This window comes from Triturus cristatus, chromosome 2_2, assembly GCF_964204655.1.
Source record: "Triturus cristatus chromosome 2_2, aTriCri1.1, whole genome shotgun sequence".
Taxonomy (NCBI): Eukaryota; Metazoa; Chordata; class Amphibia; order Caudata; family Salamandridae; genus Triturus; species Triturus cristatus.
In genome coordinates, this window is record NC_140582.1 from 709930322 (window position 1) to 709946714 (window position 16393).

At 42.7% G+C, this 16393-nt stretch overlaps 1 protein-coding gene across 2 annotated transcripts in view; it reads right to left on the bottom strand.

The window, feature by feature from the left end:
* Positions 1-14968, bottom strand: part of IRF2 (interferon regulatory factor 2) — a 348737-nt gene extending 333769 nt beyond the window's left edge. The window contains exon 1 of one of the 2 annotated variants that reach the window (XM_085641901.1): positions 14699-14968. Coding sequence is in view for 1 of the 2 variants with exons in the window: in XM_085641900.1 (XP_085498026.1) it covers positions 14550-14600 (51 nt within the window). In the remaining variant the exon portion in view is untranslated. Of the gene's footprint in view, positions 1-14549; positions 14656-14698 lie in introns of those variants that run through there. The other variant, XM_085641900.1, reaches the window with a different exon arrangement.
* Between the last annotated feature and the right edge of the window lie 1425 nt (positions 14969-16393).

Below are 16393 nucleotides of genomic sequence, written 5' to 3' on the forward strand. Positions count from 1 at the left end.
CCCCTCACACACCAAAAGGGCCCTTGGTGTCATGCTTCATCATAGGGGTCTTCCCGCCCCTCTACGGGACGGGGCGTGCTACGACCAACGTATACGTGGGAGCACTGTTCTTGGTGAGACTACTATGTGTAGTGCAAGGGTGTGCAAGGAAGGGTCAGGAGTGAGTGGAGAGTGATTTTAAAAAAATACCTGGCTCACTGGACTAGGAAAAAAATTTTTATTCTGCCATCTAAGCTGGTATTAGTAAAAAGGTGGGGGTGGAGGGTGTATGCCTCAATGAGCTTGACCTCCTGGTGTCGACATGTTTCGAAGCTTCCCCAAGCTTCTTCGTCAGGACCTAAGAAGATCCCTTCCAACGACGCACTGTGATGTGGTGAAAAATAGTGGGTGAAAAAATCAAATAGGAGGTAAATAGCCTCCAAGAGTTGGTAACGCCCCAATGGGTCTTACATACTCCTTGTAACCTAAATGGAGAGAATGGTATGAAATGAGAGATACACAAGACATTATTGTTATAAGGATAGACGTTCATTCCGTCGTGTTTAAAACAGTGATCTGAAAAGGAAGTGAGCGATGATCGTCTTCTAACGCTATCACGTGATCTGTGATAAAAATATGGTGTGACATACTACATTAAAAACATACAATAACAAAACAACAGAAAACACACACTCTACTTAGAAAGGAAACGAGGTTCCTGTAGGGCGAAAATGTCATTGTGGTTGTTTGCATGCCCAACAAAGCAAAGAGAAAAACATACTTGCTGCAAAGAGAACAATTTCCTCATGAGCTCATTTACCGAGTGGTTGGAGTGCCAAATAGGCTACCTAAATAGCGGGAGAGAGGAGACTGTAATCCAATCGTCATTTTTTGAAGGTAAATCTTCCACCTGCCGGCTATGCCGTACTTACGCCTCCTAGGATCAGTGTCCCGCTCAAATAACCACCCCGGTCGGCTCCGTCGATAAATTTAGACTGGAGATATTGTAGTTTAAATACCCCCACCAATCAGGGAATAAGTGCCACTCCGCCCCGTTTGACGGACCAATAGAAGGCAACCTGCTCACAAAGTAAGTGGAAACCCGCAGGCGCTGCTACACGGGACCCGGAACCGGAAGTTAGAAGCGGCCGGGTCACCGTGGTGAGACCGCAAAGGACCCCTAGAGGGAGAGAGGTGTCTATGTCGGATGCCTGATGGAGCGCTGACGAAACCCATTAATGAAGGGTGATAGATGTTCCAAACTGCGTGGAATGGACAGTCAACATCACCTGATTTTGAGGTTTAAATGTAAAAAAACAAATAAATAAACTGGGAAGGGGTATGCATATATCGAGAAAGTATCCCTAGGTGTCCATATAGGTTGCCTGAATAACATCGGGATGAAAAGAATAAAATAAATAAAGGCATGTAACAGGTAGGAGAAATGCCCCCAACCTGCGTACTAGAGACACCCAGCTGGTACATAGCTAAACCAAGAGGTACATATATGCATGAGGTATGCAAAGCCCACATGAATAAGGAGGCTACAGCAGGGGGGCCTCAGCTGTGGTCAGGAGGGGTAATTGACAAGGGCATGAAAAAAAGACAAAGAAATTACACAATGGTCCTAGAGTGGTACTACACTGGTTCAGGACAGATACGGGGGACCGAAAAAAAGGGAGAAAAAACGTGAAAGGATTATTTTCGTCAGGTGGAGAACCGGTAGCTGAACAGTATTCAGTCAGGTATGATGATAGTTATACTCGGAACTGATTCCATGGTATATCCTCATTTAATCCATGGATGTGTGTTTTGAGACGGAACACCCATCGTTGTTCCTTCTCTAGGAGGCTGTGTTCGTTACTCAATTGTTCTATCACTGTCCACTGTAAATCGTCTATACAATGACTTTTGGAAATATAGTGATTAGACATCTTGGTAGTGCTCCTACCGCATCTGACATTACTGCGATGTTCGCCAATACGTACCTTAATTGGTCTGGATGTCATCCCCACATACTCAAGGCCGCACGGACAAGTGATAAGATATACAACATTTTTACTATTACAATTCGTGAAGCTTCTCTGGTCCCACTCATCGCCATTCCGGAACGTAATGTGTGTACTTTTTCTCGTCAGGTGACAGGTACTGCAGTTCCCACAGGGATGATGCCCTTGTACTGGGGGTAGTAGACCAACAGGTCTTGGTCGAGATATGTTCTTTGGTCTTGTGTGAACAAGCATGTCTCTTAGGTTGCGTCCCCGCTTGTGAGCGAACATAGGTTTCGTTATGTTCAAGCCGCAGGAATTGAGTAGACGCCAGTGTTTATTCACTATCTTAGTGATCTGGTTAGAATGTGTATTGTAAGTTGTTACACATATCGGTCTCTCATCGATCTGGTTTTCCACTTTGTCTTCCAAAAGAGCCTCTCTGTTATTATTCCTTGCTCTTTTCAAGGCTTTGTCAACGATTTTCTCAGGATAATTGCGTTTTATCAGTTTGGTACGCAGTTCAGATGCTTGTTGTTTGAAGTCACTAAGTTCAGTACAGTTTCTTCGGAGACGGAGGAACTGACCGTACGGTAAGTTTTCCCTCAGGTGACGGGGGTGGAAACTGTCAAACAAAAGTAAACAGTTCTTAGCTGTTGCCTTAAAGTGTGTGGTGGTTTTGTTATTGTATGTTTTTAATGTAGTATGTCACACCATATTTTTATCACAGATCACGTGATAGCGTTAGAAGACGATCATCGCTCACTTCCTTTTCAGATCACTGTTTTAAACACGACGGAATGAACGTCTATCCTTATAACAATAATGTCTTGTGTATCTCTCATTTCATACCATTCTCTCCATTTAGGTTACAAGGAGTATGTAAGACCCATTGGGGCGTTACCAACTCTTGGAGGCTATTTACCTCCTATTTGATTTTTTCACCCACTATTTTTCACCACATCACAGTGCGTCGTTGGAAGGGATCTTCTTAGGTCCTGACGAAGAAGCTTGGGGAAGCTTCGAAACATGTCGACACCAGGAGGTCAAGCTCATTGAGGCATACACCCTCCACCCCCACCTTTTTACTAATACCAGCTTAGATGGCAGAATAAAAAAAATTTTCCTAGTCCAGTGAGCCAGGTATTTTTTTAAAATCACTCTCCACTCACTCCTGACCCTTCCTTGCACACCCTTGCACTACACATAGTAGTCTCACCAAGAACAGTGCTCCCACGTATACGTTGGTCGTAGCACGCCCCGTCCCGTAGAGGGGCGGGAAGACCCCTATGATGAAGCATGACACCAAGGGCCCTTTTGGTGTGTGAGGGGTATTTTAACAACTGATGTGTATTCTCCACGACCGTGGGACACACATGGTATGAACGGGAGTCTCTTGATCTACTATACATGCGGGTGGATCCCTTTGTTTAAGTATAGAAGTGAAGAACACCGTGCATTATATAAGAACTGTCCAGCGATTAATGAAAAGTGTGCTGCCTATGTTATAAGACACTATGCTACAGGAAACGACAAGTACCTGAAATAGAATTAACATAGTCAAAGAGTTGTCATATTCTAATTGCGAGTCTGGAACATCAGAGGATGAAGATGCTACAAGTCTCAAAGTGTCTGTATAAGGTGTTAATGATGCTGATGCCCCTGGAAGAGTGAGTATTCCTACTAAGATTTTAAGAGGTAAACGTGAAATAAAATTAGGTGGGGTCAGATTTGAATAGTAGCAGGTTCAGGATCCCCGCATACAATTGTGGATAAAAATGTTTGGGAAGAAAAATTTGCAAGTGTACTTGGAAGCAACCTTCTGCAGTCAGATACCTTTCCAGATATTTTCACTGGCGCATCGATACCAATGATTGGGGTAATACAGTATTCTTTGAACTTAAAAATAAAGGGCAATAGCAAAGTTCTATGTTGATGTAGAAGGAGCCTCTGTGTTGGGCTGGATCGATTACAGGGCATCAGGCACCATTTTGAACATTAACAGCTCAGAGCTAGTTGTTGTAAAGTGTGAGGACATAGAAAGGAAAGTTTGGAAGATTTTCAAGTAGTTTTTGTCTCAAAATAGTGTTAAAAAAAAGGATTGATACCTTAGGTAGATAAAATGAATAATTTTCCATAGAAGGTTAGAGAAGAAATCAACCAAGAGGTAGGAAAGCTTCTGAATGCAGGAATTATACAGCCGGTAGAAGGAGCTGAATGGGTCAGATGATCTAATGGAAAGATTTGGTTGTGTTTTGACCTCATAGACTTGAACAGTAACATGGTAATTGAGAGGCTCCCTTTAGCTAAGATTAATAAAATGGTGAGAATGGCTAAGGGAAGGCAAAGTTCTCCTCAACTGACTTATCCGCTTTTCATGTGTGCTTGCACCCCGATAGTAAGAAAATGAATACATTTATGATGCTTATTAGATGTTACTGATATGTATGCATGCGGTTTGCTGTAGTTTCAGTGGCTGCTGTATTTCAAATATTGATGCATACCTTGTTCAAAGATTTTGAGGAAACTGTTTTTTCCAAGATTATATTTTGGTGATCAGTACCAATTAGAAGCATGACATTGAGTATATAAGGAAAGTTTTAGCTAACTTAGGAAAACATACGTTAACAGTAGAATTGAGCATATTCACAATTGGTGTGTTCAATCTTTGAATTATTTCAGAGCATAAAGTCAGCAAGGAATGTATCAAAACAAATAAAAATAATTATTTAGTGTCATTAGAGCTACCCCAGTACCTAATAAAGAAGAATTAAGGTATTTATTGGGCCTCATTTAATTTGATATTACATTTATGCCCACATTTTTAGAAAAAAAGCTTTTAGCTTAAGACATATTTTGAAGAACCAAGTAAGAGCTGTATAAACTAATGACATACAAATGGATTTCAAACTGATTAAATCTGACATTTGTTCTGCAAACGCGATACAAGGATTTGACCCAACATGTCAATTACAATCTTACTACAGACCTGAGCTATAAAAGGATTGGTGCAGATTTATCCAAAAGAGATCGGAACGGGAAAGAAATAACTAGCATATGCGTCAAGTGTGTTGTCACAGAGGAAGAACGTTATTCCGTGGTTAAGGGGAAGACTCTTGCTCCAATTTGTGCTCTCGAGCATTTCAGGCTTCAGTTTTGAAATTGTAATTAGTACGACCATAAACCTCTCACTAAACTGTTGTCTACAGATGGGATTGTTCTCTGCCACCACGAGAACTGCAAGCTTTTCAATTAGTGTCCTGGACTATAAATATAAGATTCAGTATTTTCCTGGCGTTAAAAGGAAGGTTAGGTATCCAATGGCCACATTTGTAATGATGCATACTCTATGTGCTTGCCATTCTTATCAAAACAATAAATGATGTAAACTATAAAAAGAAGGTTACAGACTGATTGAACCACTTAGCTTTGCCGCTTGAGGGAGTGTCAAAAGACAATAGGAAAGACCAGTTTGGTTTAGCACTGGGGCAAAAGGGATGGAGGCAATGACTAAGGAAGAATGGTTTGAGATTGAAAGTTGAAGGTGGTGAAAGATGGAGTAGTGTTGGGGCAGGCCATCAAAATAAGTTTTGAGTGCTTAATATTGGGGGGTTTTTGGGGGTGGGGGGGACGTACACGATGAACTTTCTGTTGTAAATTAAAAGTTGTTGCAAGGAACTAGAGCAGTTCCACTGAAAGAGTTCAGGAGAACTGCGCATTTGTGCCTTGAGGGACACCTGGGAATTGTAAAAAGCAAGAAAAAGATCAATGAATCGGATTGGTGGCCAAGAATGGATGTTGAGCGACCAGTGAGGGAGTGTTGGGAATGTGAGAGTGTTGACAAATCTCAGCTTACACTGAAATCTGCTTTGTGTCCAGTACAAAGCCTTCGTAAGGTTTGGGAGACAGGGGAGTTGATATTAAAGAGACCCGCGGTGGACAAAGAGGCTAATATCACATTTACTCTAGTTGCCACTGATTACTTTTCAAAGTGGCCAGGGCTGAGTGAGATATGTGGAAAGTGTTGATGCTTCCAGTGGGGTCAAGTTTTTGGATGAGGTTTGCCAGGGAGAAGGAATACTCAGGAGGATAATTACTGATAATGGTGTTCAGTTTAAGGCAGAGGAGACTGACATTTTTTTAACACATTTCAGTTTCAGCATACATTTAATTTGGTCCAGAGGGTAATCGAGAAGATGAGTAGTTTAATTGTGTCATAAAGGGGACTTTACAAATGGACAAAAGTAAAAATACGAAATGGGGATTGGAAGTGAATGAAATGAATTGGATGTAACTTAACACTCCCACAAATACTGGCCCCTTTACCATTATATGCAGAGGAGTTTCATTTACCATAATCAGTTGAATGTCAAAATTTAGACAATTAAATTGGTCTGCGGAGGTTGTGAGGAACTACATTAAGAAGGTGCAAGGAGTTACAAGACAAAAGATATGGAGCTATGGTTGTTCAATTGGAAAAATGGGAGATGTGCGGGTCAAGAAACTGTGAAAGGGTAGAAAAGGGGAAAATATGTTTTTGGAGCATTTAGAAGTGATGGAAGTTTTTCCTCAATGTATCTCAAATTAGTGATGATTGTGTTTGGCAAATGAGAAGAATTGCAAAGGGCAAAACGATTTTGAACGAGGTTAAGATTCAACACAACAGTATCTCAAATATAAGTTTGCTGCGTCCTGTATACTATAATTGGTACACAAAACAGGAGGCTTATTAATGTAACGCTAAATTTAGTTCGGGCAGTAAAAGAACCCTCATTACTTATGAACAAAGTTTACTTGATTGATTGATTGATGTACTTATAGAGCGCAGCTATCACCCTACGGGTATCTTGGCGCTTGCATTGGGAACCCGTCCTGGTTTTTCCCTGTAAGATAACCCGTACTGGGCATCCCCAAGGTGAAAGCCAGGCATCCCGCCGCGGGGGGCCGTTGTGGAGATTAAGCAGGCTTGTTGCCCAGAGCTGCATAGTGTGAACTCGTGCTTAGAGTGGGCACCGAAGCGAGAATTATCGAGTCCGTGGACGATTGGGCTCTGGACCTTGATGGTATTACAAAGCTTGGTGGAGGAGCAACTCTAAACATTTTCCAAGGAATTCCTCAAAATACACTATCAGTTGTTTGAAAAACAATGTACAATTTGTAGGAGATGGTGGATCTCCACAGAATCAAAGCAGACATTTGTTAAGCTTACATGCTTTGATAACTACTGAATTAAGAGCTTCTAGCATCAAGGATTCTGCTTTTCTCTATATGAATGTAATGTAGGTTTCTTAAAAGATATAAATCCTAAATAGGAGAAGGATGGAGCTGTCCTGATGGATACAGGGATTTTGTTACAGATCCTGGATGTATAGATGGAAAAAGCCTTGTCTATTTTTTTCTTTTTTACGCTTCTTAGCCTGCAGCTTGAAGGTGCCCTGGCTGCGGTTCTGCTGCGAACACCAGAGATGGTGAGATTGTCTGGGGGATAATATCCATGATGTCCATCAAATGCAAAATCTCCCTCACTAGGGTGAAAAGAGGGTGATATTCTGTTTAAGACATGACACAAAAGTTTAGATCATCCCCAATAATATGCTGATTTTCTCCTGTAGTGTGGAGTTCAGAGTTCACATAGGGGTTGTGAGACTTCTGGAGTTTCAAGTCCAGAAAGATGTTTCATTTGAAGCTCAACATTATTGTGTTTATTCCAGGAGACTGTTGAAAAGCTAATGGTTTTTCCTCTGCATAGATAAGGGGGAATGACAACAAGCCAGGTCTTGAAGGCTACCCTCCCATAGCACTGGTGGACTGTGTAGAACAGGCTTCTCCAACGAGTAGCTCGTGAGCTACTGGTAGCTCTCAATCTACCTGCAGGTAGCGCTCCAGAGTCCAGGTTGAGATCTGGGAGAGTAAATAAAGATTAGCAACAATGTCTCAACTGGGTTCAATGAGAAAGGCAAATACAATAGTATGTACACGACATTACAAGAAGAAGAGAGGGAGACTCCTGGTTGTTTGTTCAAAAGTGCTCATGGCATCATATATTTAGAAACACAGTTTATACAGAACAGTTATAACAGCACTGTGAGCATAAATTGTGGTGGCAACCCAAAGGGGCGAGGTGTACGTTGTGCTCGTGACAAGGAGAGGGACGGCACAAGTGACCAGTGCAGTAAACAGCGGAAGGCGCGAAATAACAAAGTGGTAAAAAGTTATATACAGGGATCAATGGTTCAGCATAGATAATTATATACAATGACTGTACAAGGTTTTTGATTTTGAAGAACCAGAGTGAATTGTGCGCCGTGAGTTGCGCTGAGAGGTAGGTCGACGGCGTTTCGGTCCTATTTATTCAGGACCATCATCAGGAACGGATTGCCAAGGTATTTAGAGTGCTGTAGAGGGGAGGAAAAAGAGGGGTTCAGGGAGAGAACCAGGGGTAAGGGGGAGCAGGAACTGCGGTTAGACAAGGATGGTAGGAGTATGGCCTACCTGTAGAGCAAGGGAGCAAACAGGACAGTAGAAGATGAATCAACTAGTGTCGGCGAGTAGGGGACGAGACACGGGTAGGGCGTGTGGTGAGAACCATCTGCGCACGGTAAAGGACGATACCTAAAGAACATAGTGAAAGCATGAGCGATCTGAAACTGCATAGGGAGAGTGAGTAAGGGAAGGTGAGAAGGCAGACTCACCTATGGTAAACCCAGGTATCAGCAGGGATGAAAGAAAACCTGGGTATGGTGCAGCGTGGGAGGCGTCTTCTGATTTGGAACTGGTAACGGTCTAGAAGCTATCGGAGTAGTCCTAGATAGCTTAGTTGGCAGTGTCGGGTCCCCGATCCACTGCGGCGGTTCAATCAGGGGTACCTATGTAAAAAGGGGCCGTGTGAAAATGTGTGGAGGCCATTGGAGAAAGAATCGGTTAATGAAGCGAAGGGTGCCTAAACCGAAATGGGAGGCACAAGCTTACCGTAAATTGAAAGCTGTTAGTGGCTCGAGTAAATCATAGGGCTGGGAGGGCGCGGATTGAATCCGGACCGCTATGGATGTGTGCGGTGTAAGCCGGCGTCTCGGAATGAAGGCGGCTGTGTGCGGGTAAAGTAAACCTTGTATTTCCGCGTTAGTGACGTCAGGGAGTCACATGGTCATGACTAGGCTTGCTGATGTCACTGGGGGAGGGGTGTTGTTGGGGACGCTTGGGAGTAATGAAGTGCGCAAAGAGGCCGAAGCTGACTTAAGGAGGTAGATTTCAAAGCGGGCATGACAAGGGAAAAAGGACTCGGAAAGAGTAATCGTACAGACAGATGTGAATAGGTACAGTGAAGAAACATCAGGAAGTAGATATGAATAAAATATCACAGACATAGTAAACAATTCAAAACCACTGGCATGGATATAAGTGTTAGAGCTCCTTATGGCCCCATAATGATTATATACAATTACACATATTTGGACAAGAGAAAAGGGGTGCTGGAACAAGGGAAAATCGGAGTATATGTAAATATTGCAGTGAAAGCAATTCACGGGTGGGGCGTACAATGTAGAAGAGCATCTGAGACATATAGTGGTGACATATAAATCACACGTACTTTAACGGAATCAGATTAAGGGAGGAAAATAACAGGGTTGAGGAATAGTGTGAAATGTGCATGGCAATAAAAAGGTTGACACACTACACAAGGAGTTCAGTCTCTCAGGGTGTTGGGGACCGGGTGTATGGGTCTTGCAAGGACAACAGACAGTATCTCTACAACAGAAGCAGAGGCGTTAGCGGTGGAACAAGAATGAAACTGGATATCATATTTGTACTGTACTGTTCAATTCATCGATGTTGTTCAAACCCTGATCCACTGAATTACAGAGTGTAATCCATTTACATTCACTTCTGTTTAGTAAGGTTAGGAGGTTGCCACCCCTGATAGGTAGCGACGGTTGATCAATCACTTGCTATGTTATATCCAACTCGCTGTGGTTTTTTTCAAGGAAGTGTGTCACAAAAGGGGCAGTACGGACTTTGCAATAAATCCTGCTTTTGTGTTGTATTATTCTCTGTTTGACCATTTGAGTCGTCTGGCCGATGTAAACTGGATCACGCGGGCATCTGATTGCGTAGATCACGTTTTGGGACCGACAGTTGGTGAATGTTTTGAGTGTGTAGATTTTGTTGTTGGCCTTAAATTCTTTGGTGTTGGTTGTGAGTTCACAGGCAACACAGGATTGACATCTGTAATGTCCGATCAGTGGTGGTAAGCCCCACGCAGTGGGGATGGAGTTCTGTTGTACCGGTTAGGTGGGCCAAGTGATGGCATGGACAAGATGGTTGGCCAGGTTATTTCCTCACTGGTATGAGAAAGGGAGGGGGGGGGGGTCTTGAAATTCCTTTTGTGATCTCAATATGGTCCAATTGTGTGTAATGATCTTTTTAACTTGGTTGCTGCATGGGCTGAATTTAGTCACAAAGGGGATTCTGGTATTCGTTTTTTTGGGTTGAGGTGTAAGGAGTTGGTCCCGGTGGCAGTACCAGGCTCTCTTGCGAGCGTGGGAGACCAAACGTGGAGGATAACCTCTGGAGACAAGTTTGCAGTAGAGGATATCTGAGTCCCTAAAGTAGTCTTTTCGCCATTTGCAATTCCTATGGATACGTAAGAATTGGCCACAGGGTAAATCATCCCCGAGGCCCTGTGGGTGGGAGCTTGAATAGTGCAATAAAGTATTGCCTTCAGTGGGTTTGCGATACAGGGTGGTACCGATTATGCCGTCCTCTGCATGAATGGTGACGTCCAAAAAAGGTAAATCGTTGGATCTATAGTCTGAGGTGAACTTTAAGTGGGGTTGGGATTGGTTAAGCCAGTTGACAAAGGAATTCAATGAGTCAGATATGCCATTAAACAGCAGAAGAATGTAACTCATGTAACGCCGCCATAAGTTGATCTGTGTGCAGAATGGGTTGTTGGTGGCAAGTATGTGTGTCGTCTCGAGGTTGTACACAAAAAGAATCGCTAAATTCTGGGCGAAACATGCGCCCATAGAGACACCCTTGATCTGTAAATAAATGGTGTTCTCGTAGAGGAAGTAGTTATTTTCTAGGGCGATGCGTAGTAGATCCATGATGAAATCAGTGGGGATCTTCGTAGATCTGGGTCTTTGCTTGAGTAGTTCTTCAATCACTAAGAGGCCCTCATGGGGGATGTTGGTGTAAAGGGACTATGTCGAGTCCCACCATGAGTTTACTGTTGGTATCGTACGGTCTGTCCTCAATGGTTTTGATCAGATCCATACTGTCACTTATAAATGTTTCGGTCAGCGGAACAAATTTTTTGATAATGGCATCAATATATTTGCCCAATGGCTCGAGAATGGAGCCACAGCCAGAAACTATAGGTCGTCCAGGTGGATTCCTGCTGTCTTTATGCACCTTGGTAGTACATAAATCACTGGTGTCCAAGGATGTTGATTATTCAAGAATTGAAACTCTTTCTGTGAAATGATGATCTTAGTTTTAGCTTGGGTAGTAACTTGTTCAATCTGGATTCTCAAGTCAGGGAGTGGGTCTTTGGTGAGTTTGTGATAATAAAGGGTGTTGGATAGTTGTCTCTTTATCTCAAGGTCATATTTATCAGTGTCCATGATCACGATACCGCCCCCTTTATCTGCGGGTTTGATGAAAAGATTGGTTCTTTCCTTGAGGTCCAGGAGAGCTTGTTTTTCCACCAAGGGGAGGTTGTAAGGGACATATTCAAATTGCTTCTGGAGGTCCATAACTTCGCGTAGGACAAGTCTTTCAAAGGAGAGTATTTCTGGTGTATTTCTGGTGGCATGGCTGTTGATGGTGGATTGAAGGTGGAGGGGGGATGGAATCGAGGCCCAGCAATGTATCCGGCTGTCGGTTTGTCCAAAAAGAATTGTCTCCGTCTGATGCGTCGGAAGAATTGGAGTAAATTGAGTTTGTAGTTCGAAAAAGTTACTCATTCTGTCTGCCTTTCTCATTGAACCGAGTTGAGACATTGTTGCTAATCTTTATTTACTGTTTTTCAGGCACTCTTTCACTGTTAAAATGTGTCGTAATCTTCACTGCAGCATACTTCATAAGCATCCGTTATGATAATTAGGGAGATTTTACGCTGTTATGGAGTGCGTTGCATGTGAGAGCATGAACAGGTCATTGGAAATATTGAGACCCGTTCTGCTGCTGTACACAAACTCTAGAAGAATTGAGACAAGGACGTGCTGGACCGACATTTCTGGAGGGGGTCACAGTCAGCAGTTGTCTCTGTATACAAACAGTTGTCCTTGTTTACAGTGTCATTAAGTAGGTTGAATGGACAGGTGATGACTCAGTACACACCATCTCTGCTAAAATGTTTGGAATAGTCAATCATAGTGAAGTAATGCCTAATAACAATCAGGTTCAATTCAGCTCATGTAATGCAGACATATTTTGAGTTGCTAGTCATCAACACACCTGGACCTCTTTTAAGGTGTAATAGATTGAATGCATATACATCACAGTTGTCATTATACAGGGAATTAAAATGGAGCTAGAAATTAATGACTATGTGGGACACGCTTAGCACCATGACCACAGAAGCCAAAAGCTACTGTACACTGAGCTTCAAGAGTGCCAGGGTTCTCAATTACAAAAGTGTGCTTGGTGGATGAAATTGTCTAGAGTAGTAAAATGGAGAGTGGAGGACATGAAAAGTAAATTTACTGACTCTCAGATCAGTATCAGTTATATGAAAAAAAAAAATGGTGTGTAGAATGTCATGGACTAAGTATGCTAGACATTTTGTATGAGGGGAAAAGGGGTCACATTTCCCAAGTAAAATTTGGGTTTCTATCCACACAAGAAGGCTTCAGGAATTCTGTGTAATTCTGTAATATTACAAGATGTTAGAGACTGAAATTACAATGGGTTATTTATTCGGAAATGGAAATTGATGATGGCGTAGGACGTAAATCAAGAAGAGGTTGACAAAAATGATTACAAGAAAGGCTGTAAAAGATCAGAAGAAACACAGCAGATGGAAGTAGTTGTGTGAACATGGCCAATGGGGTTTGCGACAAGCTATTAAAAAGTGAGTGGTCATTCAAGGTGGCAAGAGCAACAACAAAAAAGCATTTCAACTTCCTGCAAGACCATCAAACGCAATAATCATTTGAAATGTTTTGGTTTTCTTTCAGAGGGGGCGGTGTATATGTGTAATGCGGGAGCTCTTTATTATTAAAAATGATTACTCAAGGTTTTTATTTTGTTGAAGACCTGGTCAGCCTATCATGTTTGCTCTGGAGGCACCGACAGCAGCTTAGCTCCTAACAGCAAGTCGAGGGGACCGACTGACAGAAGTCGTGCAGTAAAATGGAAAGCAGCAGCTTGCATCCCAGCAAAGGAGGGACGTGGCCACATTTTCCGGGCTTTTTTTAGAGACCTTCAGCTACCAGCTTATCGTTAGCAGCGCTAAAAATAAGAAAGACGTCTCCCCCTTTGCAGTTACCAATGGTCGAGTTGCTTCCACTTCAGCAGAGTGTAACGTGCTTAAACTGCAACAAGTGCCAGCAGGCAGCTCTGGCCCGCCGTGCCATGCAAACTAGAACTGACAGCAAATGCCCTATACGGAAAGGTAATCGGGTACCTTCCATGTGACCTTAAATGGCCTTTCTACGCGCCTGTATATCTTCCCAAAAAATGATCTAGATTCGACTGGATCTCCTTCTGGTAGTTAAAAGAAAAGTGGTTAATATGCCCCCACTCCAGCCACTCCCCAAGAAATGTTTAAACACTGCCATCAACGACCAAAACATAAATAGCAACAGTTTCCAGTGAAAGGTGAGGTGAAAATGCTTGACACACTAAAGTAAGAACGAATGTACTAAAAGGATGCAAGGCATCGTGAAACTGTTACGCCGCGATCTGGATCTAAAATAAGAAATGTGTTGTGCAATATTTGTGTGATCCTGTCCAAAAGTAACAATTTGGACCTGTGCAACCGTAAAAACTACCGGGTGCGGCGGGGGGGGGGGGGGGGGGGGGGGAGGGCCTTCCCCTTTAATTGGTTTCAGTTTCAGTCCTCGATTGGAAGGTATCAAACATTTAATGAAAAACGAAAATCTGTGAAGCAAATGGTTTGGAATTCAACGAAAAAGTAAAATGTAACTAGACTACACTGATGGAATTAAGCTGATTAAATAAAAATGTGAAGCACGGTAGAAATACAATAAAACATATACAACTTTATTTACCAGACGTTAGCTTAAACGTTAACCCCTGGCTCCTATAAAAACAAATGCAAAAGGTAGGCTTCATTTGGTGTACGTTTGTATTTTTTTTACACAAACCGAGTGCGTATTGCATGAATATACCAGGTTAAACCTCTGAAATAGTCACAAGGAATACAGTGAATTTTTTTTTAAATAACAGCTAAGTGACAGGTTTATAAACATCCAGCGCTCAATAAACACGTCTCAGGGCTGTTGGCCGAACCTGGCGAAATAGAACGACAGGTAAACAAACAGCTTTCCAAACGCACACTCACATCCAATCCCGTGACATCATTTTAAATCCAAAAGTGAAATCAAACTTCACCTCATAAACGAAACCCAAATTCGGTTGATCCAAACTTGAGCTGACAAACATACGATTTTTTTTTTCTTCCTGTCAGCGAACCAACAGCTACTTCCTGATTGAGAGACGAAGCAAAACCTTACTCCTTTTAAGGAAAAAAAAAAGGTTACCTTTTATAATTTCTGGCTGGATGAAAACCACGAAATCCCAAATTGTTTCACTGTTGTCAAGGCGTTTGAAAATGGAAGTTAGAAGGACCCTGGGTAATTATCCGCAGTATCAAAACTAAAAGTTAAGGCAGTAGAGGCTGTTGCTGGAGACGGGTCTAGATCGAAAGCAAAACAAGACGAAGAGAGCGAGAGCGAGCTGGCCCTGGAAACGCCTCCCCTCCCTGCTGTTTGTTTCATGTTTGCAGAGGGAGCGGTGGGGGAAGGGAGACCTGCTGGCGGGGCATGGATACGAGAAGGACTGGCTCAACCAGTCGCCGAGGGAGCGTGCCCGCTCTGGTACAAAGTGCGAGGCCATTTTGAAGCGGTATGATGAGGGAGCTGTTCCCCCAGACCATGCTGTGAAATCATAGTTTTTCTCCCTAATGATATCATATAACAATAAGCATGGGCACTTTTGTTGTGAAATATAAATATTTGAGTACTTATGAAGCTAAATAAAATTTAATTTACTGCTTCTACGATTACTATTTATTAAAACTGCAAAATAACGTGTTTCCCTGCAGTTGTTTTCTTTCAGACTGAAAGAACACCTTTAAACGAAGCGCTCAGTGCAAGTTTGAAACAACTGAATAATGCTTTCATACAAGATGGCCTCTATCTCCATTCGACCCCTGCTCAGCCCGCCAGAGCCTGTAGTCTCCTCTCGGTTTCTACATTGCCAAGGGTGAGGAAGGAGAGCGGCAGTTAACGAGGAAGGAGTGCGGAAGTCAGCACTGAGCTCTCATTGGTGAAGTCGGACCGCCTCATTCTTTTCTCGGAAAAGTCAATTTCATTTTCATTTCCCCCCAACGCCAGCAGCTGCAACAGAAAGAGGGGAGGAAGCAGCGCTGCTTGCCAGCACAGCCGTTCATAGGCAAAAATAGGTGTCTCAGAAGATGCTAGGCAACGGAAAAACACTGACCGCCAAGTAGTTCATATGCAGAGTGTGGAGCGCTGGTTGTAATTTGTGCTTCATCGATTGCTCGTTACTTTAATTGCGCAATTCCAGATTACTGTATGAATTATTTGAAACATCCAAGGACTCCCGAATTTAAGCGGCAGGCTCCGATTTGTTAGACAATAAATACATAAAATGGTGCTATTTTGCTTTCTTCCTTTTAGAACGTTTTGTGCAGATGCTTGTAGCGCGAACGTAAATTCATAAAATTGTGCTATGTTGGTTTCTTCCATTTCGAACTTTAGCGCGAACGTGTCCCAAGGGTATTATTAGAGAGCGTTGCAGGTACACCAAATGAAATGTAGTATTTAACCCACAATCACAGGGTGTTAGGCTGGGCCTCGAGCCTGCTTCCATAGTTTCAAGGTTTCCCAGGGGATGTTATGCCACATCTCCCTACTTCTCACTCTCCTAGGGGCATATTATCAAGCCAGGCGATAACATTATCGCCGCTTTAGCGGCAGAAAACTGCCGCTAAAACGGCGATAATGCCCTTGATAATATGCTCTATGGAATTCCAATTGAAGCCCATGTTAAATGTGAAGGACGTCAAACACGGGCTTCAATTGGAATTCCATAGATGTTATATATGTTAAACTTACCTTTCGGTTGTTTATCTCGTGCTTGCATGCACAAGCTCATTTATATGTTATTCTACAAACCCTTGGTTCATGGCACGATCAGCGTGTTCTAGAATA